The sequence below is a fragment of the Ambystoma mexicanum genome, chromosome 4p (genome assembly GCF_040938575.1).
Source record: "Ambystoma mexicanum isolate Mex_15411 chromosome 4p, UKY_AmexF1_1, whole genome shotgun sequence".
In the NCBI taxonomy this organism is placed as follows: Eukaryota; Metazoa; Chordata; class Amphibia; order Caudata; family Ambystomatidae; genus Ambystoma; species Ambystoma mexicanum.
In genome coordinates this window covers 681,417,731-681,443,637 of record NC_090927.1, presented here as the reverse complement: position 1 = coordinate 681,443,637, position 25,907 = coordinate 681,417,731, and the positions used below count along the sequence as shown (strand labels likewise).

The 25,907-nt window shown below is 43.9% G+C and overlaps 1 protein-coding gene across 15 annotated transcripts in view; it reads right to left on the bottom strand.

Moving 5' to 3' along the window:
• Nucleotides 1-25,907, bottom strand: part of RIMS1 (regulating synaptic membrane exocytosis 1) — a 1,643,460-nt gene that overhangs the window by 341,573 nt on the left and 1,275,980 nt on the right. For all 15 annotated transcript variants that reach the window (XM_069606225.1, XM_069606227.1, XM_069606239.1 and 12 more), the window contains one exon: nucleotides 11,674-11,786. In XM_069606225.1, the coding sequence (XP_069462326.1) occupies nucleotides 11,674-11,786 (113 nt within the window). The remainder of the gene's footprint in view (nucleotides 1-11,673; nucleotides 11,787-25,907) is intronic.

The window sequence follows — 25,907 nt, the reverse complement described above, 5'->3', positions numbered from 1 at the left end:
TTGAGTCAAGATGGGCATCGAGAGACTATTGTGTTTGATCTAATCCAAGCCCCAGTTCTAGATAATACTGGGGATGCCATGGTTGGAAACACATAATCCTTGTATAGATTGGCGAGAAAAGAGAATAACCTTCCCGGATTGTGCACACACCTGTTACCCGGAGAAAACTTTGAACAAAGGCCTGGCTACAGTCGTTAACCCAATCGTGCAGTTACCTCAGGAATACCAAGAATTTCAGGATGTTTTTCAAAAAGAACAGGCCAATACATTACCTCCTCACAGATCATACAATTGTCAAATCGACCTCCTACCCGGTGCACAACCCCCATGCAGTAGAATCTACACCCTCACGGAACCTGAAAATCGTCACCTACGGCAATACTTGGACCAATACCTTGCTAATGACTTTATTCGTCCTTCCAAGTCTCCTGCATCCTCAGCTTTATTCTTCGTGCCAAAAAAGGAAGGTGACCTTAGAACGTGCATAAATTACCGCGCATTAAATCAGATTACGGTAAAAAACCGATACCCATTGCCTCTGATCCCCGAATTACTAGACCAAGTAAAGGATGCTTGTATCTACACTAAGTTAGATCTCCGAGGGGCATATCATCTGGTACGTGTCAAGAAAGGTGACGAATGCAAGACTGCCTTTCGCACCAAGTATGGATTATTCGAATATCAGGTGATGCCCTTCGGGTTGTGCAATGCACCATCAGCCTTCCAGTATTTTATGAACGATGTCCTTCGAGAACTCATTGACGTCTGTGTCGTCGTATACATAGATGATATTCTAGTGTAATCCTCCTCAGAATCAGACCATGTTAAGCACGTGCGTGCAGTCCTTGAGAAACTACGCCAGCACAAGTTATATGCAAAATTGGAAAAATGTGTTTTTCATGCTACAGAGGTTGAATTTCTTGGATTTATCCTGACTCCAAAAGGAGTCCGAATGGACTCTCGAAAGGTGGACGCAATTCTCAAGTGGCCATCACCCAGTTCAGTCAAAGAGGTACAAAGCATGCTCGGATTTGCTCATTTCTACCGCAGATTCATTCCGGACTACTCCCATGTTGTACACCCCATCACAGCACTTTTGCGAAAAAACAAACGCTTCTTGTGGACCGAAGAGACTGAAAAGGCCTTCCAAGAGCTGAAAGCGAAATGCACATCAGCACCTGAATTAAAGCATCCACGCCCTGAGCTTCCATACATAGTAGAAACTGATGCATCCAGTTTAGCCATGGGAGCTGTCCTGTCCCAGAAGGATCCTGAAACCGGTCAACTTCCCCCAGTATCGTTTTGGTCCAGAAAGTTCTCAGCACCCGAGTTAAACTATGCGGTTACCGATAAAGAGCTATTAGCCATCAAATCCGCCTTTAAGGCTTGGCGGCACTATCTTCTTAACTGATCACCGGAACCTGCAGTATTTAAAAACAGCCAAAGCCCAATCATCGCAACAACTTCGATGGGCATTGTTCTTTGCCGAATTTGATTTCGTGATCACTTATCGACCAGGCTGCAAAAATGGCGAAGCAGATGCCTTATCCCGAATAGGGATGGGAGAAGCATATGCAAACCCGGAACCGGTGCCAATAATTCCAGAGCAAAGAATTCTTGGCATAACTACTCTACAGACACTAGAAGATATTCATTCAAAAATCCAACAACTCTTCGATCCAGCAACCCTGCAGGACTGGGTAAAGAAAGGCCCGGACTACTCAGTCAACAATGACCTACCTTACTATCAAGGATGACTACTTCTACCACACAAGGAAATACAAGAACTAGTCATCTCCAATTACCATGACACCCTGATAGAAGGGCACCCAGGTATCGCAAAAACTGAAGCGAAAATTAAGAGACAGTTCTGGTGGCCCACTTGGCGAAAAGATGTAAAGTCATTTGTGATGTCTTGTGGCATTTGCGCCCAAAACAAAAGCCAGAAGAAAAAACCTGCTGGCCTTTTACAACCTTTGGATATTCCACCTACACCATGGCACACCTTGTCTTTAGACTTTATTACAGATCTACCTCCGTGTAATGGATTTAACACCAACCTAGTTATTGTTATTGTATAGTTTTTTCCAAGATGGCCCACTTTATTCCTTTAAAGGGGTTACCTTCTGCTTTGATTCTGGCCAAGGAGTTCCTCGATTACACGGATTCCCTTCCGTATTGGTTTCTGACCGAGGTAGTCAATTTATCTCGCATTTTTGGAAGAAATGTTGTCAACTAGCACAAATCGACGTGAGGCTATCAACAAGTCACCATCCCAAGACCGATGGTCAGACAGAAAGGACCAACCAGACCCTTGAACAGTACCTACGCTGCATGCTACACCAGACCGAAAGCAATTGGAAAGATATTTTATGGATTTCCGAGTACGCATACAATAACTCTGTACATTCAGGAACCGGACAAAGCCCTTTTTGTACAATATATGGACATCACCCTCGAACCTCAGAACTCGATTCGCCTCAGCACTTAGAAAGGCAGTTAGTCATTTGCACTCTTCTATTACACAAGCCTTTAAGGAAACCACAGAACATTTGAAACAAGCAAAAGAGAAATAAAAGAAAAATGCTGATCAACATAGAAGTGAAACTCCACAATACCAGATTGGGTATCAAGTTTGGCTGGCTCCAAAACATATACCTCTGAAGGGAACTCAGACTTTTAATCCTGGATATTTGGGACCTTACACCATTAAGGCCATTATCAACCCGGTGGCCGTCAAATTGGAATTACCCTCTAATATGCAAATTCATCCTGTATTTCATGTTTCACTTCTAAAACCAGTTAAACCAGGGACAAGATTAACCAAACCACCTGACCCCATCTTGATAGATGGAGAACCTGAATTCGAGGTAAAAAATATCCTGGACTCCAAGATGATTAAATCAAAACTTTTTTATTTGATCGATTGGAAGGGCTACGGACCACAAGAAAGATCATGGGAGCCTAGCGACCACGTTCATGCACCTCGTTTGGTGAAATGATTCCATCGGAACTTCCCAGACAAACCGGGGCCAGGGGGAAGAACAACTTTAGGAGGGGCCTTGGGGGGAGGGGGGAGTGCTGTCATGATGCCTACCCCCGGGCATCAGGACCAAGGCCCTCAGCTCCGGGAGCAGGCATCCAGACATTCGTTTAAACCTCAGCAGCCCCGGCTAGGGGCTGTCTGGGTTCAGTCCTGGTGCCTTAGGCGCCAGGCTCATCATAGAAATCAGTCCTGGCGCCATAGGCGCCAGGCTCATAGACTTTACTTACCTGATGCAGACCATGCTGCAAAAGAGTCCAAGCCTACATGAGGCCTGGATGGGACTATTTTGTTACAGGGACTATTTTTTACTCGGGCGTGGCTCTAGGGAACTTCTTACCTGGAACTACGTTGAAGGAGACCGCAGCTGTCCGGGTCCGATCGACACCCCTGTGGGGTCCAGGTGAGCGTAACATGAACATCGTCTGCATCGTGGTCGGGATTTAAGTAGTAGATGCACTTGAGGTGCCGATCTTCAATAAAGATGTTTTTAGGCTGCAATCCATGATGTGAAGAAGGCCCAAGCCTGGGCATGTAGCCGCCCATGGTCCAGGGATCCGGCAATGGAAGGATCTCATCTGGCAATGGGTCCCCGCCGCTGGTAATCACCACGTGACTGAAGAAGAAGAACTTATTGAGACAGTGGGCCTCATTAGACGGATGGCGGAGAACCATGGCGCTGTCAGCGCCATGGTTCATGCCGGTAAAATACCGGCACCGCCTTAGCGGAAAGGGGAATTACCGCCCCATTCCAAGGTTGGCGGGGCGGTAATTCCCCCTTCCACCATTGCCCTTCCCCATTCCCATTTTTGCCCCATAGGGCATAATGGGAATGGGGAAGGCGCGAATTACGGTACCGCAAATTGTGGTACCGTAATTAGCTCCCTGGGTCCCTTTGCGGGTTGGTTTTTAACGCCTGCAAAAAGCTGGCGTTAAATCCCCCAACCCGCAAAGGGACCTCGTAGTAAGGCGGTAAGGATTTACCGGTACCGGTATTTTACCGGTACCGGTAAATCCTTACCGCCATCCGTGTAATGAGGCCCAGTGTCTCACAAAAATAGGCAAAAAAGTTAGCAATATTTTGAGGAGCTAAATACGAGGACTCCCAACATGAAAACGTGCAGTAAAAATCTGAAGATGGCCACTATGGCTGGAGCTTAATAGGACAATTGTCATTGGCTGGGGCAGTATGACACAAAGTGACAGCAATGGGCTATGGAAGCGATGAGCAGCCGTAGCTTTAAAGCGAAACTGCTTTAATATTACAGAGGATTCCCAGCCTGACGACAGGGAATATTCATGAGCATGTGAATCCACGTAGGACCCCATGTTGGAGAACAAGTACCTGTTTTATGTCTCATAGATGCCTGGAAAATAGGAGAGGTCCAATCCAACACCAAGCAGCGCCTAGTCACAACTAATGGCACGCGGATGAACCCGACGTGACAAGGACGTAGTGGCGTCACACAATCCAGGTAAGAGTTCTAGAAAAATGGAGGATCCAGGGTCTATCAATTGTCATGGGAGGTTTCCCAGGAACTCACCATAGGAGCCAGGCAATCCCACAAGTCATTAAATGTTAATTGCAAATAAATTTCCAGGAAGGGGTTAATTCAGCAGAGCAGGACAGAGGGACCAATGGGAGGGTGCGTGAGAGGCAAAGAAACACAGAAAATGCAGCAGAGAAGGCACGGTGAAGGAGCAGCACCAAACCCTGGTCACAGACTGTAACAACGGTCTGAAGCGGCATCGAGGAACACCCAATTTCAAAAGGAAGGCATCTACAAACGCTGCCGTATACACCTTGCATGAGGGAATGATGGGACATTTAATATCCACTCACGTAAGCCATACGGTGTGCGACCAGCGTGGCAGTGGTACATGACAGTGAGGTGGGGGGGGGGGGGGAGTCTGGATCAATGGCTAGATTTGGATCTATGCAATCATGAGTAGGATAGATGCAAGATTGGCAATAAAGTGTTTTGAAGCTCGATTCTATTTTAAGATGGGGAGGGTTGTTCCACGAGACACACCTATGAATGCTAATTTTATTTATTTATTCATTTATTTTGTAGAGCGCACTAAAACTGTGGCCATCAATGCACTGGTTGCAAGGTTAAAGAACAGAAGTTAGGTCCTTAGTGTCAGGTGACACAGTTCAACCCCTGAGAGGGGCCATGAGAAAAAAGCAGTGGGGGTCATTAAGACCTTGGAGGTAACCGTGCTGCAAATTGCGGCACGGTTACCCCCTTACCGGGTACCGGGTCCGGGTTCCTTAAATGAGGAATTACCGGGCCATTCCAACCTTGGAGGATCTGGTAATTCCTCATTCGAGGAACCGGGACCCGGTACATTCCCATTCCCATTCGAGCCACTATAGGGCTCAATGGGAATGGGGAGGGAGCTAACAATGGGGCCGTTAATAACGGGCCCGTTGTTAGCTCCCTGGTCTGCTAGCGGGACCCGCTAAGGGCACCTGATTTTACTAGGCACCCTTTGCGGGTCCCGCGAGCAAACCTCGTAATGCGGTGGTAGGGGTTTAACAGGGCCGGCAGCGCTACCGGCCCTGTTAAACTCCTACCGCCAACCTCGTAATGACCCTAAGCGTCTTGAGGTGTTTGCAAAAGATCAAGTATGATTTTTCAAAAATCAGTGCTAAAGGTAATGAGTTCCAGTTCTTTGTGGTGATGACCAGGAAACTCATTCTGCCGGCTCTTGGTAGTCTGAATCTTAGTGTGATAAGACGGTGAGAGTAAGAGAGCGAGTCGGTCTTGAGGTTTGTGCTTTTTTGAGTTTTGAAAGAGGCATAGGGGGTTAGAGTTAGATAGGCATTTGTGGGTGATGGCTAGAGTTTTGAAGGTAATGCGCTCAAGTATTGGTAGCCAGGAATGTTTCTTCTGGTAGCCGATATGTGCCCTCGCCTAGGAATGTTTATTGCAGCTCGAAGTGCGCTGTTCTGAATGACCTGGAGTTTGTTGATGTTGCACGTGGAGGTGCCTGCAAATAGGGCATTGCAGTAGTCAAGCCTGGAGCCAATAAGTATGGGGGCAACGGTGAGGCATTTGTCGGTGGAAGGAATGGCCTACTGGCATTAATTACCTTCGTGGTGTGTGCAGCTAAGGATGCAATAGCATTGACCTGCCATGTTAGAGACAAAGTGGCATCTAGGTGAACTCTCAAGGTCTTCATGACACTGGAGACTGGTATAGTGATAGCATCAATGGTGAAGGTGCTATAAGCATGGTCTAGCTTAGTTGTTCCATGAGCCGACCACAAGAATTTCAGTTTTGTCATCATTGAGGTAGAGGAGATGAGAGGCCATCTAGGCCTGGACCCCTTGGTACACCGTGTGCAGAGTGTCAGATTTAGTGGAGTAGTTTCCAGTTACAGGGAGCAGGATCTGTGTGTCATCCCCGTAGTTCGTGTAGGAGATGCCCACGTCGATCAGGAGTTCAAATAAAGGTTTAGTGAAAAAGTTGTTAAGGGTTGAGGATACACAAGAACCTTGAGGCACACCACAGGTAAATAGAGATGGGGGGGGGGCGAGGCGCTTTCGGCAGAGACTCTCAGGGGTAATGTGATCCTAAAGTTTAAAACCAAGGACCAATTTAGTAGCCTTATTTTGGATCAAATGCAACTTCTGCAATTTGTTAAGGCCTTAGTACAGGACATTAGAGTAGTTCAAGCATAAGATTACCAGGACTCTGGGGACATCAATTTAGAGAGGCATATCCAGGGAGGGGTGTATCTTCCTAAGTATGTGGGGCTAGAAATAGGATGTTTTCATAGAGAGTTGATTTGAGGTTGGAATGATAGCTTGTTATTTAAAAAAGTTCTAGCTTCTTGGGGTAGGAATGTCGAAGAACTTGATTTCGTTTTTGGAGGCATTATCTATAGACCAATCCTTGATATTTTTAGAAGAATTCTGCAATAAGATGATTGTTACCTTTCTAGGAATCACGATTGAGGAGCACCCGAGAATCATACATGTACAGTTGCATGCATTATGTTGATGGTGAAATGCTCCATAATACACACAATATGTAGGTTACTGTAGTCTACAGTTGTTAAGGCTTGGCAGGCAGCTAATTAGATGTATTCAAAGTAATAACAATGGCCATTCCACTAGAGCATTTTTATGTCGTATTATATTTGGTTTCATGTGTAATCATTCCACCTTCCTCACACTTTAGTCACTGTAGAGGACCCATGGAATAACACTGTACACACCACATCTATTATTGCTCTGTTGTGTAAAAGATAAGAGAGGGGGCGTGGCTTGGAGCTGCCATGAGAGGTATGGCTCCGTAGAAGTTCCTGGCGAGCCCTGGATACGGAGTGATATTACGCCAGCTCAACTCTCCGTTAAACTACAAAAATCAACGATCGGAGTGAAGAAGGGACGGAGCGAGGAATGACCAGGAATGACCCTCAACCATTTGGTTGAGGGTCAGCACTAAGACAACCAAGCCCCCGTGAGTTTCCAAGAGCGGCCGGGCTGTGTGGAGAAAATGGTGGATGCTCCGTCCTGGAGCTCTTCGCAGATGCCGGAGAGGACGAGCCACAGCAACAGTAAAAGGCACCAGCGCCTGACACCGTCCCAGCGGGCAAGGACTCAGCCGGTAACGCAGTGACTCCTGTGTACTATATTAAGATATTTCCTTGGCGGTTAACACTGAGCAGGATCGGAGACCACCAGAGCCTCCTGCTAACTTTCTGACTAGTGCCTGCCGCAAGGCTGCCCTGAGCCCCACTAAGTGAATTCCCTACAAAAGCACCAACATTGGGGGGCTCTGCTGACCGAACCGCCATCAACTGAATCATCCCGCAACTCTACGGGGCACTTAGAAACATCCCTCCCCCGCCGCGGTATGGAAGCCTGAGTCGAGGGGCACTTCCAAGTGGTGACTGACTCTGCAACAGCGGGATCAGGGGTAAGGCAAGCCCCCCACCCCCTTTCCGGCAGAAACTGGTGGCCAGGGCCTGGCCGAGAAGCAGTGAGAGCGGGAGCAAAGGGCCCCTGGGAGAAGACCCACCTGTGCGCCTGCAGCGGATATCAGCCAAGCTGAATAACATGGCTGTCACAGGCAAGCGGCAGCCCGTGGGCACCCAATGAGCGCTTTCAATGACACAGCTGTCCGGATGAATATGAAGTGAGCCATTCCCCTGCAACGAAACACTCCCGCAGTGAGATTCATCAAGTGGGGGGGTAAACCATCAGAGTAGCGAAACTGGAAGCCCCTGCAAAATCCCATTTACCCCCACCTCCAGCCTCTAAAGGAGAATCAAATTAAAGACAACTGGCACTTTGGGGACATGCTCCTTACACAGTATCCGCCCGGGGGGCGAGGGAGATAGCAGACATCTGCCACAAAAACCCCCCGAGTCTACACAGCATTGGGGACAGCTGCAAAAAACTGTGCATCTAGCGGGGAGACACTGAATCAACCCATACGGGTGCCAGTCGCCGGACCCACACATCCTGCACCAAAGGGGTGCTCAGACAACCCTCAAAACCCGGCTTGTAGAATAACACGCTCCCAGTAAGTAGCAGAAGGGCCCTTAGCACTTTGAGCCCACGAAACGTTAAGCAACCAGCGACCCTACAGAGCACTGATCACCAACCCTCGGGCTCCCTGCGGGGGAATAACGGAGAGGGGAGACACCAGTGCAGTAACACAATAAAGCCCCACTGCGCCCAGCCCACCGCCAAAGAGGAGGAAATCATGGCAAAGAGCGGGAAAGTGACCAAACAGGAGGACATCGCTACACTAATGAATAGCGCCATCCTGGAGATATCAAAGAAAGGTGACTCATCAGGGGCACAGACTTCAGAGGCAGCTCCAGCCCCTGATGTCCCGGAAATGGCCCAATCCGTCACAAAAGAAGACCTGAGGATCTACTGACAGCCCTAACAAAGGAGATCCAGAGGGGAACAGATGAGGTAATGTAGAAGATTACCACCCTGGACAAGAGACTGGAAGCTGTGGAAATCCGAACAACAAATATTGAAAACAACCTATGTGACCAGGCATTTGAGGTGGAGAAAGATATGAACAGGATGGCAGCCCTAGAAGCCAGATGCGAAGCTCTCGAAGAAAAACAATAAGATGCGGAAACCGCTCTAAACAACATCCGCCTCCGAGGCATCCCCACTACAATTCGGGATGCAGAACTGGAGAGATATGCAGCAGACCTTTTCAGGTTCATCTTGACTCTTCCAGATACCTCCCCACTAGAAATCGATCGAGTACAAAGAACAGTCCAAAGATAATCATCTTCATCTCCCCCGGATTTTACAGAGTGAACCTGGACAAATCTTCAGCCCTACCAGTCAATCTCTCCAGGAAACAAAGGGAAGACCTTAGCGCCCTGCTACCCATTAGCGCCCTGCTCCCCATTCCGTGGGCAAACTCTGATTGGATACCTAGGGGTTTAGATTCCTAAAGATATCTCGTGAATCTACCAAAGTAACTTCCCGCAGATGTTCAGCAAGTTCCGGAAAGACTTGGAGCACTGGAAGAGACAGGAGATCTCCTGGCTCGGGCTAATAGCCGCATTAAAGATGAATCTAATACCTAGATTAATTTATCAATGTGCTGCACTCCAGGTACACATCCCAGAAAACTAACTAAATTCCCTGCAGAGAAACATTAAAATGTGTATGGGGGGGGATAAACCCTGAAAAGCGAGGAAGATTATGCTCCACAGGAGGAACTTAGGAGGTCTGGGAGTCCCCAACGTGATCAGGTATACGCAGGCAGCACAACGATTGCATGCATTCACATGGGTCCAAACCACAGATCAGCCATACTGGAAACAGATAGAGGAGGCATGGTGCCCACTTCCCCTGGCAGATCTTCCACACATGCTGACATCGAAAAGCCAGATGAACCAAGGCCCCCCTCACAGCAACAAAAAGCACTGTGGGCAATTGGAAAATAGCAGCCCGCAAGTGGGGCTGTAGAAACACTCTAGGCCCACTCACGCCAATTTGGAACAACCCAGAGTTCTCACAGGGAAATCCTCCACAGAGTTTTGCTACATGGAGGGAGGGGGGCTTGATGAAGATCTGAAATTTCCTAGAAGTGGGCTCCCCAATAAAAAAATGTAAATATAAATTCAAGGTTGCAGAGACAGAGAGGTTCCATTATGTTCAGCTACGACACTGAATGTCACAGAAAATAGTCAGGGAAAAGGGAGCGAGGGACCTGACAGCATTAGAACTGACAATAACATCCGCAACCCCACGGCAGAAAATATCCACGCTATACCGCTTGCTAGACAAAACAAACCCGACCAAAAAAAAAAGTATATGCTTTGTTGGGAGAGAGACCTGGAACACACTATAGATATGGAGGAATGGGGTAGGGTCTGGACCAGATTACATAAAAGCACACAATGCATCACAAACAAGGAGGGGGGATATAAAGTCTGTTATAGATACTACATCACCCTATAACAATTCAATAAAGCCAACCCAGACATCCCACTGGGATGCTGGAGGGGCTGTGCAATAGTAGTACCCTGTTCCATTTACTGTGGACATGCCCAAAATCGGAGGCCTACTGGAGGGGGGTCCTGGAGCAGATCAAAGCGATCACTGGACTGACAATACCGTGGGATGCGGGAAATAATACCTGTGAGAAACTGGGGGAGGCGAATTCCCACTCACAGGTCAGGTAGCGCGCTTGTGCACACACCTCCTTACAGCACCCAAAATTGCAATGGCCCGACTATGGAAGAATGCAGAGGGCCCATCAATCCCAATATGGTGGTCAAAATGTTGGGAAATTGTAATATGGGAAAAGGTAACAGAAATACGCTCAGGGAACTTTAACACCTTCCTGAACACTTGGGCACCATGTATGGACTATGCAGAGAAATACCCAGGATTTATCAGAAGGCCCCCACTTACTCGCTGGCTCCAATGAGGAATTGACCATAGGGAACAAGCAAGCCACGGTTGAGGTATTCTGAGAGGATGGACACAGTAAAATCCACAATAAGGACCTCTGTAGGAAGATACACCTTTAATGAACTCCTGTTGTGATTGGTCTGTGCTGATTTGATGTCACTGTACATTTTATTTGGAAATGCTTAATAAAATGTTTGGCTGAAAAAAAAAAGATAATAGAGAAGTGTGCATCCCACCTGTGGGTGGGCTGAAATGTTGCTCTCACTACCATTCCTTGTAATGGTCTCCATGAACAAAGCACAATTGAAGCCTATGCTAGTTCGTTTTTATGGTATTCACATCTTTTGAACTGCTTAGCATAGTCAATATGTAGTGTCACCCGACCTTTGCTTATCTGTGAATCCCTGAAAAATGATAATTCTTTAAGGCTAGATGTATAATGTAGAAGTATCCTCAATTCTCCTTCGGTCTTCGCATAGATATCAGAGTAATTCAAACGAGAGACTTGCCATAAGTTTGAAGAGTCGAAAAGTCGAAGCAAATAACATGCCACATTAAATCATGATTGCTTCAGTTTGATGCATAGCGAGAATTCTGTGTGCTGCATGGCTCTACTAATGGTCGACCAATAGGGAAGAAAAATGTGGCTAAAGAGACATTGATGGGAATGCCAGAATAAATATTGCCAAGAATACATGTCTAGCACCTTTACCTTGGAATATTGCTCGCGGTCAAGTTCTTGACTAGACCCAGAACACGCTGTCTGCTTAAAACGATGCACCTTCATTTTCATCTGTCGCGTTCGCTCTTCCACTACTAAGTTTGCTGTAAAAATATACAATGCAAATCTATTAAAAATAGGTACATGTTTCATGACCGACACAGTCATACACTTATTCTAAAACATACTTTCAGTAGAGTTAACTAGCAGCATTTCTTCATTCTGAAGTGTAAGTAGCTGACATTGTTTTATGCATTCACATATTTTAAATGGATAAATCAAAGGTTTTGTATCTAACTTGGAAATCCCTCAACATGTCCAATCATTATTAGTGCAATGAAGTACAGCAATGGAATCAGAAAATGCCAGTAGGGTAAGTCAGTTATGAACACAACTACAGTGATGTTATAGTAAAATAAGCTGTGCAATATAGCAAATAATGAAAAGAAATCATCACAAAATCTCCATGTATCTTTTTCTGCTTGAGGTGGACGAGCACCGGCAATGACCATAACTTCTGATGCCCACTGGAAGAGATGCTGTTCAGTGGCTTGTATATCACTTGCTCATATGGTAGTATGCTGGCTCCATCAAGAGTCCATCACTTTTCTGAGCATTTATCATCCAAGTGCTTTATCAAGTGACAGAAAAAAGGAATGATAGGAACCGGTTAATACAGGTTCAGAAAGAGGTGTTTTATTAGAACTGTGCGGAATGCCCTATCATTACTTGTTATTCAAGACTTTCACCTGTTATCCATTAAACAACTCAACCGATGCACTGAGTTTCGGAAACTAATGGACAGCATAAGGGGTACCACGTTTTGGGAAGGAATCTGATCTTTGAGTCTTTCTCCTTATACACTGGTAATGGGACCATCAATGCCTACAGGCTTTTCACTTTCAGCTCATGATTGATGAAAGACTTTTCAAATCTCACTAAGACCATGAGAAATAATAATTCTGTTTAGAGTGATGATAAAAAAACATGGGTTCATTGAAATGTGTGACCATTAACATTGAATGGCTACTTTGGACTTTTATGGGGTAAAGCTGAAGTCACAGCTTTTGCCAAACATGTATAACAATCCTAAGCAGCACTGAAATCTGATGAACCGTTGCTGGATACGTTATCCTAAAATAGGAGTTTGTCTTTAGAAGAAATGCTGTCTTTATGTTAAAAAATGCTCTTCAAACTCAGACACATATAGTCCAAGAGGTCTAGGCATGTTCACGGGGAATACTGTATATGGATACTGGTGTCAATTGCTCACAGATTTAAACATGGCACTACTCGAGCCAACACCTCTAAACCCCATGAACATACCAACACCTCTAAACCCCATGAACATACTAATCTGTCATAGAATCATATGCCAATCAAAACAAGCACTGTGCCAAACTGTTAGCCCATTATCATTTTACACAGCTACAGACCATCTTCAACTTTGGGGTTTTCCAACTCTAGGACAGTGGCAAGAAAACATGATAACACAGAAAAATGTAAACCACACCTTTAGATGAATTTGGTAAAATACAACATAACACACCACGAAACACTAGATTGCAAACATTAACATAAGTGTAAAAATGAACATTAACACTGTAAAATCCCGAGGGACAAGAGGAAGTGTACACAAATGGCCGAGCTAAAAATGATCACTAGTGTAAGTGCTGTTAATGAACAAGAATCTGCACATGATTATTAGAAGTAATGCACTACTACACATCCTGAATTGCAAGTGAACGAGATTAACATAGATCCGGCCAATATGCGAATAATGAAAGAGTTTTACAGAGATAACAATGCAACTGTTGCATTAGCAAGCATTAGGTTGTGGTAGTGGATATGTACTGCTATGTGTAGTAAATGCGCATAGCATAGCAGCATACCATCATCATGGTTCAGCTTCATTAGAATACACAACCTCTATATAACAATTATCATTCGTTTTCAAACATTCTCACAAAGCCAGACATTCTCTTCATTTGGAATCAGATGTTTTCACACCCCTGTCTGTACTACGTGTACCAGCACATTTATACATAAATAGGGCAGGTAATTACGCTAACGGCATAATCTCACTATTCCTTGACCAGGTGCAAGGCAGAGTATTTTGGCCTACCCTTTGCTATTTCACCATCTCCCAATCCCGAAACAGTGCTGTTATGCAGGATCTAAGGATCCAAAGAATAAGAACGAGGAGGAGTATAAAAAGTACATTTTTCACCAATACACAGGATTTTTTTGTTTTGTTGCATAGACAGAAATATTTGAAGCGTCTATTCCCAAATTACTCCACCTAATCTCAGCCCATTAAGAAATGGCATGTTTCACACTCAACTAACCAGGGCTTCAGTGCTGCCCATGGATGTTTGACACTTTCCAGCCAAAGTTAAATCTAAGAGTTTATGCTAACAACCCACACCCTTCAATAACCTGGGTATACGGTATTGGTCCCAACAGTGGAAAACCGGTATATGATCAGAGGCGGAACAATAACCACTATGTGGTCCCTCGAGGATAAATGGTGTTCACGTAGGGGGGAACACTTTAAAATTATAGTTTTCCCCATAATAAACTAGGTTATCAATTGGCTATTCATGCTTTTGAGAAATTGAAAGAAAACAATGGCACGCCAAGGACATGAAAATACTAATGACTCCTAAGGGTGGATGGGTGAACCTGCTCTAATTCAAGCTCTATCAGCATTTGTTGTTAGGAAGACAGGTGTCTTGGTAGTGCAGGCAAGCTGGGTGAAGGTGCACCCCAGGCACCCGAGACTCAGCATTACCCCACACTCCTCAGTGCTGGTCAAGGAAGCATATCGTTTGGTGGTATCAATAAATTGCTGAAGGGCTTGAACAAACAATTGGCATACGTAGTTCTGGAGACAGCTGGCTTTCGAAATAGCCCAGTCCTTGTGGGCAGGCAGAATCATGTTGTGCTGTTGGTTGTGGCAAAAGGCAGCACTTCACATGAGAGCGATGTTCAACAGCTGATTCACTGAGCTTCATTGCATCAATGGTCTATCAGCAAGGGAATGTCAGAACATTTTACACCTGTCACTTTTAATTGAAAGAGGCGACATATTGCAGCTGCACCTCTCTGCTGATGACCAATAAGGAAGATGTCTGTGCACTGATCACATCCCATTGGTTGTAACGTATGTGTGCCTCTTTGGACCAAATTGCCCTTTCTCTTGCCCGTAGCGGGATATTCCACCCTTTGCCTCCCATTTGTTCTATCTCCCACCCCCATCTATAGCTACCACTGCTACACACCCATATTTTTCTCTCCTTTTTATCTACTCATTGAAATGAAATGTTCGGTTTAATGTAATGTGTGCTCTTAGTCTGACAATTGTTTTAGAATCTTGAATAAACTGGTAAATCCAACAAAAGCATGTGTCTGGGGTTGCTGTTGCTAATTTTGCTCGGAGAAGATTTACCTGTGATTTTGTGCTGCACTGCTCGTATGGGTGATAGCAGACATATATGGTGAAATATGCTCTCTCCCAGAACGACACATGATTCTAAAATGTGGTTGAGATAATCCTGAGTGGGTTACAGCCAATAGAAAAAAAATATTTGAGCTTTTGTTTGCTCTTAGTAGCAGACTTTACACTTTTTGGATATTCTTTCTGGAGCTTTTCAGTCTCACAGTGGTTTGTCCTGAAATCTCATGGTATGTATGCACTTGGAGCTGTTGTCTCAAACCCCAGCAGGCATGGCTCGTTTGGGAATCAGATGGGTGGGATCCTCTGTCATTACGTACTAGCATAATAAAAGGGCCTCTACCTGCTGGATATCTGCATCATCATCACTCTCCCACTCAAGAGAGGTGATGATACACAGCCTTTCTAGACATTGCGCCAATATTTGCAATCAATGGTCCTTGTATCCTCTATGCGCTAGTATTGTGGGAGCATAGTGAGCACTGCATTTCACATGTTTTGTGATAGTCACATAATGGGTACATTATGGGCTTGAGTGTGTCCAAACATAGAAAAAACATGTGCCATTAAGTGCTCAGTTTGCTCATTTCTGCTTCTCCTGGGTTCACTGGCACAGAAGGGTGACATGCATAAGAGATCACGTGACGTTCCAGATTTGTATTTAAGATTTAAGTGCAGTATTGCAGAGCTAGCTACTGGATGGAAAAGCTAACAAGAAGTTACACATACAAGATGGTGTGCTTTGTTTGATATAGTGCATGATAACACGCTCAGCAAAGTCAGTACAGGACAAGTTTCATCTGTGCTAGGTGAAGGGTTCTTGCTAAAGGATACTTAATGGGAGGTAGTCAAGGTGTGAGGTCTGCATTATCAAGTCATCATGTGCTTTATATTTATGTGCGTTGCGGTACAGCAACACAATGCTGAATGTTTGGTGGTGCTAAAAAGGCCCTGTCTCTCCACAGAGAAGCAACAAAGCAACGTTTAGTGCTTTGTGTGTCCATTTTTAATATCACGCCAAATGCCGTTTTTGATACCTTTTATTATAGAAACCGAAAGTATAATTTGAAAGCTAATAAACTGTTCCCACTCTGCATACTATTTCAAGTGAGTCCAATTAAAGGTAACTAACCCTGCCTTTTGTGTGATTTTAAAACTGGACTAACATAGCACCACACTTTGCAAAATGGATTCTGAAATGCGCCAGCGACACAAGCACATCTGCCAAATACAGAGAAAGGAAGCCCAGCTGGACCATGATATTTTCTTTTGAAAAAGAAAAAGAGACACCAAAAGCACCCAGGATCACAAATCTACTAGGGACAACCCATTATGCGATATATGCTAAGCAGGCATGCCGGGAAGATCAGAGAAATGATGCAATCACCCCATACACAAAGAACCTCACAGCAAGTCTGAGAGAACACATACATGGTCTGGCACCATAACTTGTCCATGAGCTTAAAAAGAGCTGCTTATAGAGATATTGAATTCTTCATTCATTTTGAAGAACGAAACACTTGCAGTGTCTATTTTGCTGTTCATTTTTTGCAGGAATCTCTGACATGCCACAATTCCATCATCATGTGTAATATTGGAATAAAGTGAGTTGTCATCCGACGTTGCCAGAATTGCATCTGGTAGTAGACAGTTTACCTCTTGAATCTTTTGGAGGAAGTTTGTTGGGTCCTGCAGAAAGCATACCTAATCAATCACTGGAGGTTTTACGGTGGATTCAGTATATGTCTAGATAAGGCCTTGTTTGATGAATTTACTCCAGAGATGGTTGGTGTGGCCCATATTTCCTGGTTTTTCAATCGTTAAGAGCATATTAAAAAATCCAAGCTTTGGCTTGTTTGGTATCAGATGTTGGAGGTGTTCCTCAATGCCACTTGTCATGGATTTGATGATGTGTTACAGGGTGTTTTTGTGCTCCATTGTGGGGCCTTTACTAAGTTCCTGGTAATAATTTGCATCAAGGTTTCGTCTGCATGCTTATTTTATTTATTACATTTGTTGCTCACCCAGACCCGCAGGTATCACAGCGAAAATTCAATAAATAGTAGCATTTCTATCCAGTGTTACAGTTACCATCACACAGAACATATTTAAACTAAAATGCACATGATTCATGTGATCACATTTCTTAAACTGAATTCCAATCAGTATTTCTGTGTATCCTTGACCATAACAATTCCACCCTTGTCAGGTGAGTTTATTATGATTTCCCTGTTTGTATGAAGTGATTTTATTGCCCTGCTCACTTGGTCAGGGAGGGAGGGTCTGTTTACTCGCCTGCTGTTTTTTGAGTATGTGAGTTCTTACAGGTTATCTGAGACATTTGAGCCAGGTTTCAAGTTTTAAGCTATGGACATGTAGTGGAGTCCTTTTCAACCATCTATCTGTGGCATCATAATATGAGGCAGCCCTCTCTACGTTGTTCTACGCATGGAGGTATTTTTTTTTAGATGCAATTGTCGTATATAGTATTCAATTTCCCTGCAAAGTTGAATTTTGCAGTTCATATTCACTCACAACCATTTTTGCTTCAATGAACACTTCGCTCAAAACACAAGACTGGCCATGTGCACAAAAATGTTACATAAGTATGCTAAAGCCTTCATGGCAGACCTAAAAACTGAGTTCAGTCCCTGAGGCCACTAACCTACTTGTGATACATTGATGACATCATTTTGATTTGGACAAAAGGAGATTCTTGAACCTCCATGGATCATTAAATGGCTTCCACTATTGCATTTTGACACCAGTGAATATTCCAGGAAGAGCATGCACGTGGATACAACTATCTCTGTTAGAAGGAACAGCCACCTAGAAACAGCTGTATACATACAAACACTGCGACATTTTTTCGCCTATACCAAGTACGCCGTTTTTGCTCTGTACTAATATCCCGACCCCCATTACTATGACTAATGGAAGCAGGGTTGCTGGTGTGTCCCCCGCTTAGTCGGAGAAATAGGGGTCATGTGTTGCGGGGGTGTCCCCTGCATCCATTACATGGTAGCAGGGGACAATAAAGATAAAAGTTTAAAAAAGAGAGAAAAAAAGGACCCTACGGTGACAGCGGCACACTTGTGTGTGTGCCGCGGAAAAGGTAAGTAGGTAGGGGGGAGCGGGGTACAAGGATGCAGGGCACAGTGATGTATGTGATCACTACGCAGCGTCAATATGGAAGTCGACATTATGGGCGGCGCAGTGATCACATAGATCCCCAGAAACCCACAGACAAAAAAACGCATGCCTGAACATGACAAGTCACTGAAGACAGTCTCTTATCTCTATCCAGGCCACCCAGTACTAGCAAATATGATCCAACAGGAAGATGAGAGATAACCAACTAGTCACACTCCATGCATCCTACTTGCAAACGGGTCAGACAACCAGACAATCCGAGTGGGAATTTGATTGTGCATTGAAAATACCCAGAGACAACTTGCTACAATGCAGAGCTCTAGAAATACAGAACTAGCACCCTTGGTTGTCACCGTCAATCTAGCACTAACACAACTGAATAGGATTGTTATGGACCTACAAACAATATTTAGCAGGGATGATGAGCTGAGAGATATTATCAAAGAAACTCCCCTAACTGCATATAAGAAAATGAGAAAATTAGCACAGTCTCTGACCAGGAGAGCATGCCCAGTAGATGAAACAAAACAAGGAAGACCCTGAATGAAACCCATGCATTGTGAGTAGATGCCAAACATGGCAACAGATATGCACCAGATCTTACAACCTCTAAGAAGCAATTAATACGGGTGTATGGAACATACAACTACAAATTGCCCAATGCTGTATAACTCATCTAATGAAAGAAATGCCTGCAAGGAAAGTAAATGCCATCACGTGCAACACGATAGGGACACCAGTGGTGTCCCACTTCAAACAGGATGGGCACACAAAAGGATGTATTGGTTATTGTTTCAAAAGGTGACCTCTCGAATACCACACCTAGCAGAACATGGGAGCTCAAGTACTTGAAGATGCTTCACCTAAACGACAAGATGGCTGAACATAGATATAGGTTTTATGAAACACTACAGCTAACTTTGCCTTGCGAGTTCTGGGCTTAATCAAATAAAGTCAGAAAAAAAGCCTCCAATAACACTTCTCACGACCAGCTGTTGGAGACTACTGTTCAGAATCCCAAATGGATGAGGACAGAGGGAATCAACAACCTGAAATATTGGGTTTCTATGCTTACGTGCCTGGCACCCGTTATCGAGCATGAGGCACACAGAGATAACAGACATTGCATTGTTAAAAAATGGGTGACTTATTTTGTATTTGCCACAATGTATGCAAGCCAGGAAACCATTGTAGCTGGTTAGATAGCTTAGCAGATCAAGCTCCTGCTGCTGCGATCTGTGTTTGATCTGCAGGTCACAAGTTTGAATCCTGGCAAGGCCAACTCAGCCTTCCATCCTTCTGGGGTCAATTAATGAGTACCAAATTCGATTGATTGATAATTGTATACACATTTTCTATGCACTTTGATGAAAGCGCTATATAAATAACACATCCTCATCACTGTGAGGCATACTTAGGCAACATTTGAGAGTGCACCAGTTAAACTTTGAGAACATATTTTATAGTGTCGCCAAGTATACCAGCCAGTAAACCTTAGCAGCTGTTTTGTAATAACTAGATGTTCCTGACGATACATAGAGATTGCAAACCAAAACACACTTTTAGATTCTGTGTGAGAAATATACAAAACATGCCTCGCTTTCTAATTGTGTTTTTTCTAAACGAACATCAGTAATTTTAGTAAATTACTGGGGCCCACTTTAGTATTGTCTGTACATAACTCTTGGAACACATTACATTCAAAAGTTACATTGAATAAGGTTTGTTTTCTTAATATGCAACTATCAGCTAGAAATGTGGACTGTTTGCTAGAAGCAGGGAACACACGTAACAGTTTTCACTGCAGATTTATGGACCTGTAATTAAGGCAGCCATGCCGGACCTGCAGTCCATGCATACTATTCCTTCACCCAATGAAGTATAAACTTAAATGCTCCTTTTTCTCTTTGAGCAGGAACTATCCAGTGGATGCTTCTCTGCCAGTCATTGCACTCTGCACCAGCTGATGAAGTCCACAGGGCTTCGAAAGCTAATGAATTGGTCCCTCCCTGCATAAAATGTTCAGTTAGTCCAATAAAAGGTATCAAAATCTGCATGTTGTGTCGCAGTGTGTCTGAGAAATGGGGTTAACCCATGATACCTAACTGTGGAAGCGTATGGCTCAGAGGTTTATATGATGTTTATCAGTCTTGCATCTTTATATCCATAACTAATTTGTATTCGCTTTGGGAAAATATATATTTGCAATTGTATTATTGGTTAGAGTTTTATGGTAGGAATTTGATCATGCATCCTATATTTGACACTACTGTTTCTTTTCTAAAACTCAGTGAAAGAGTTTGAATTATTACGAATGCCTAAACCAAAACGATCATGGGTGGGTTGGGAACCGAAAAAGACACCATATCACCTATTTTGAGCAAGTCTAACCAAATTGGGAATAAAATAGGTTTAGGTTACCACACAAAAGAAGCCCAGGGTACAGAGGCCTACCAGGAAATCTCCAGAGTTCCCTATATGCCAGTTCACCTCTGAAAACTATGCCCCTTCCCCAATCTAGTGTAATCCATAGGTTTCAGATGTTGTAAAAGAAATGGCAAAGATACACTGTTGTGCCTCTAGGCGTATGAAACCGACTAAGAGTTTATCAAACTATGCTGACGATACAGTGTTGAGTTGAAAGAATATACAAATATTGGTCTACACATATAAATAACATGTCTTGATGTATAAAAGTGTATCATCCGTGTTAAGCTTAACACGTGCAAAGACACGAGGATGATCTCTGGGCAAAAGAAACATTTTACATGGTTTTGAAAAATAGAGAAAAAATGTTAACATTACTCATCAGTAACATTCACTTCCAGGTTTAACTGAGAAACGCATTTAAGACAAATCGCAGTACAAGAGCCCCATAGACAAGTAAAAATGTGGGGCGAAATATACGTGATAATTGAAAATGTGTGTTGAGCAGTGCTACATGAGCTTATACAATTAAAATAAGTATCATGTTACAGTGCCATCGAAATTGTCCACACAATAGTTTGTCCAAAACTGGGCACTATTTTAATAAAGGGTCTTTCAATGCTTCTTTCATTTAAAGTTGATTAATTTTTATCAATGCAAAGTACAAGGCATTACATCACTGTGCACTTTTCATTTACATGGTTTGTGATCACGAGTAATTCTAAATACGAGCATCAATGTATCTTTTAACCAATAAAGCAATAAAAAAGGTTCCTGTACATTGCCCTTGCTTTACTTTATACTTTCCTTTCAAGTGAAATCTTAATCTCTAAGAGTAACAGTCCCCTTAGGTATGCAATGTTGTCTAAACAAATATAATTGTCCCACAAGATTAAGTTCCATTTAAGACCCTGAGGTCTATGACGTATACCTGGATAGTAATTTCATTGTATGAACTGAATGCATGGGTGCTGGGTGCCACGTGCTAACATACTTGGGTATCTCGTTCCCCGGCATGGCTCTAATTGTATCCATGGCTGCTGTGTACCAGATCTGTGCCCGCCATTCCCGTATGTCTGAGGTGTTGTCTAGCTTCCAGTTGGGGCTATTGTGACCTTAGCTGCAAGCAAGAAGCGCATTATGAGCTTAGAACCTTTATGTGCTATCTTATATTGGCCACTTGGGGTATCCCTGCCGAGGAATATCACCAATGGGTCTGGCTGTAATTCGACATCTGTCCATTTGTTAATATGGGACAGCACTGCGTTCCAGAATAACGGGATTAAATTGCATCCCCCACCACATGTGAAACAGTGCCCCTTGGCTTTGTTTGCACCTCCAGCAATTAGAGGAGGACACAGGGAGGATTTAACTTCTCTCTAGAATATGTTATACCAGGTTATCTATTGGGGTTTTGAGGGCTTCCTCCCATTTGAGTATGTAGTTATTGTGCGGGTGGGGGCAGGGGGCTTATTCAAAGATGCATTCAAGATAGTGAATAGTGCTTTGTCATGCTGGGTGAGCCCCTATACATACATTATCGCATTTTGTTGTATTGCAACCTCAGCCTGTTTGATCTTTCTGTCTTGCGCCCAGTGTCTAATCTGGATATAAACCATCTAGAGGAGTCAGGGAGCAGGAATGACTGCTTACACTCTGCAAATGTGAGAAGGTCTTCATCTTTAAAGAGTTTTCAAAGCCTTGTATTTTCCCTCTTCTAGCCAGTATGAGAATCTAGCCAGATGTGGTCCCAGGGAATTTTGGATTGCCAAATATGAGGGTGAGGGGAGAAAGGTGGGTTGATATGTGGAATTTTTTAAACGCCCAGTCCCAATAATGCAAAGTCCCCTTTGTAGCTGGGAGTAGATTGGGAGCTGCTTTGTGTACCCTAGGGGAAACCCATGACCAATAGTTGAACGGGTGTTCTGGCTCATGTTGTTCTAACTCATGCATCTTTTGGTGTTGGATTGCTGGCTCCATTCTAGCCCCGGGGCCAACTGAGCGGCAAACAAGTAACATTCAATGGGCTTCATTTTAAGTTTGGCGGTCCGGAAATAAGGGTGCAGGTAGCAACGTACCGGCAACCTTTTCGGACCGCCAAACTACAAGTCTGCCGGCAGGGGAACGGGACTCCCAGCAGGCTTGACCTACTGGGAGTTAGCAACAGTGCCAGTGCTTCAGTGTCCCCGTTCCTGTGGAGTCCTACGAGACTCCATGGGAATGGGGATTTACAGTTCCGCTGCCGCTCATGATTTCCTGATGGCACCGGGATGTCAGGCAGTGGAAACAGTGTTATGGGGTCAGCGGTAGGTTGCCACCTACCGACGGGTCCTCCCACCAACCTCGTAATGAGGCCCAATATCAGGAACTCTGAGCCCTTCTTCCGACCTGGATTAGTGTTCTACATGGGAATTTGGGGACCCTTTTAGCCCAAATGTATTTCAGGATCTGCGACTGATTGTCTGACACAACCTTTTGGGGAATGATTATGGGGAGAGCTTGGAATATGTACAAAAGTAATGGGAGGAGGATCATCTTTATCACACATATCCTGCCATGAGATCTCATGCTTAGCCCAATGTGTGATGTCTTGTTTCGCAGTTCGTAGGAGGGTCAGAATATTATGCAGATATAACAGGTGACGAGACCTGGTTAGGTGTTTTCCTAGATATTTTAGTTTGTAGGTTTTCCATGGAATTTCATAACTTCATTTGAGAGAGATTCTACAGTTGACACCGACTCGGAGTTATTTAGTATGAATGATTTTGTGTAGTTAATCTTAACGCCTGAAACCAGCAGAAGTCTTGTAGCTGTGATACTATCTTGGATAGATTGGTGATAGAGTTGTTTTGTGCTGCGTTCCCCCATTGCTTATCCCAAAAATCTCTGTGGAATGCCTAACCTGCTGGGTAAGAGGCCTTATTGGAAGGGCAAATAGGAGAGGGGAGAAAGGCAGACTTGGCGACTTCTTCGCTTCAGGGGTATACTATTTGCGACCTGGCCCCGGGGCAACTGGGCGCTTGACATAGTTACAGGTAGCATAAGATATATACAGGTTAGACAAGGTTACAAGGTAGCAGGTAATATATACATGGTTGTTGAAGTATAGTGTGAATGTTACATATGCATGGTTCTTGTGGTGCATGTTATTCACAGTTTGTGCAATCCGTTATGGTTCGGGATGTTCAGCACAAAGGTAGCAAGTAGGGTATTTACAATAAGATTATAAGAAGAGCGGTTAGGCAGGTTGTGATGGCAATATATGTCTATAAATATATGTACAAGTGTCTCAGGTGAATGATGAATGCGAGCTTAGGTTTCTTTGGTGATCAGCCAGGATTTGGCATCACTTCAATTGCATACGTGTGGAGGGGTGCATGTAGTTAGATAATTTTTGTTATAAAATTAGAGCTGAATCCAAAATGGGTTTGGACCATGCGAAGATAACTGCAGTTGATGCGAACAAAGGCCTTTTCAGCACCAATAGACAGTAAGGCCAATGACTTGGTGTTCTGATGCGAAGGACATGTCTATAGCTCTTTGCATGAGGTTGTGGGCCTGACAGCCCAGGATAAACCCTGTCTGGCCCAGGTGGATCAAGCTGGGGAATATCTCTGACAAATGATTTGCTAAGATTATAGAGTAAATTCTCGCCTCATAATTTAAGACTGCTGTGGGTCTGTAATATTCACTTCAGCTATTATCCTTCGAAGGTTTCGCTATTGGAATTAGGGTTGATTCTCCCATTGACTGTGTTACCTTTTTCGTATTCAAGAAGCTGTTAAAGAGCTCCACTAAGTGCAGGGTTGGTATTGACCTGAACAGTTTATAAAATCAGGCGGGGAGTCTGTCCAGTCCTGGTGATTTGTTATTTGAAAGGGCACTTATTACCTGTGAAACTTGTTCTGAGGCAATTGCTGCCTCAGTTGCAGTGGTATTTAGGGTTTGGGTGATAAGATTGGGCCAAAGAGTCTTCCTGCTCTACCTCACTAACCTGGTCTGAGGGAAAATGCGTGAAATGGTAAGGAACGAGTATGTTTCATTTCATCGAATTCTGAGCTCTGGAGCTGCCCATTCATATCTTGGAGTTTCTCTATAACGTTCCGGGATTGGTGTATCTCTAGGTACATGCCCAGATTCTTGAGGATTTGTTTGATGTGTTGAAGTAAAATTGTTTTGTCTTAACAAATGTATGTGAGATTTTTGAGGCCCATAATGCCTTTGATTATGATGGGATTTCCTGAAGCTGTCTATATATTTTCCTGGAGCCGCTCGCCTTGTAGGATTTTAACCTGCTGTTTAATTTATGTGCACTTGGCGGCTATTAGAACCATCTTCCTATTTAATGTTAAATGTATTAATTACCTTCTTATGGTGGGTTTAAATGCTTCCCAACGTGTATCTGTTAGTTCATTCTTGGTGAAATATTGGTCAGAGAGACTGGTGCCTGGTCAGAAATTATTACTGATTTGTTTGAAGAGGTGTGTATGCAAGGTTTCAAGAAATGAGAGAGTAAAATATAATCCAGGATGGAATAGCTATGATGGACATGTGAAAAGTGCCTCTAATCCTTTCTGTTTGGGTGAAGCTGCTGCAATATGTACACTAATTGGCTATCATTAATGGTTTGTTGAAGTGATGGTGAAGGGCCCTCCTCCTGAGAGTGGGTGGGCCTGGATCTTTCCATCTCTGGCTGCAGTACTCAGTTTATGTCTCCCCCAGAATTATCTGTCCCAGCTGGAAATGGGCTATGTGTTGGACAAATCTTGCATAGCAAAGTTCCTGTTGGGGGCATAATTTAAGTAGAGAATTCTACTTCCCCGCATTGAATAACAATGCCCAAGAACCTGCCCACCTCATCCTTGATCTCATCCACTTCATAAAGAGAACTTTTTTGTTAACTATGATGGCAACCCCACTTTTACTGGAGCTATAGGAAAAGTATTGGTGTGGAAACCATATCTATCTGAGGTGATGACAATCTTCTCAGAGGAGGTGGGTTTCTAATAAAAAGGCTAAATCTGTCTCTAATTCCTGTAGTTTGCCAAGAATGCTCTCTCTTTTCATTGAGGAATTTAAGCCTTTGATGTTCTGTCTAACACATTTGAGGCAAACCATTATAAGGGCAGGGAACCATTTTAATTTTCAATTTCTCGATTGCTTCGACTGGGTTATAGAAGGGGGATTT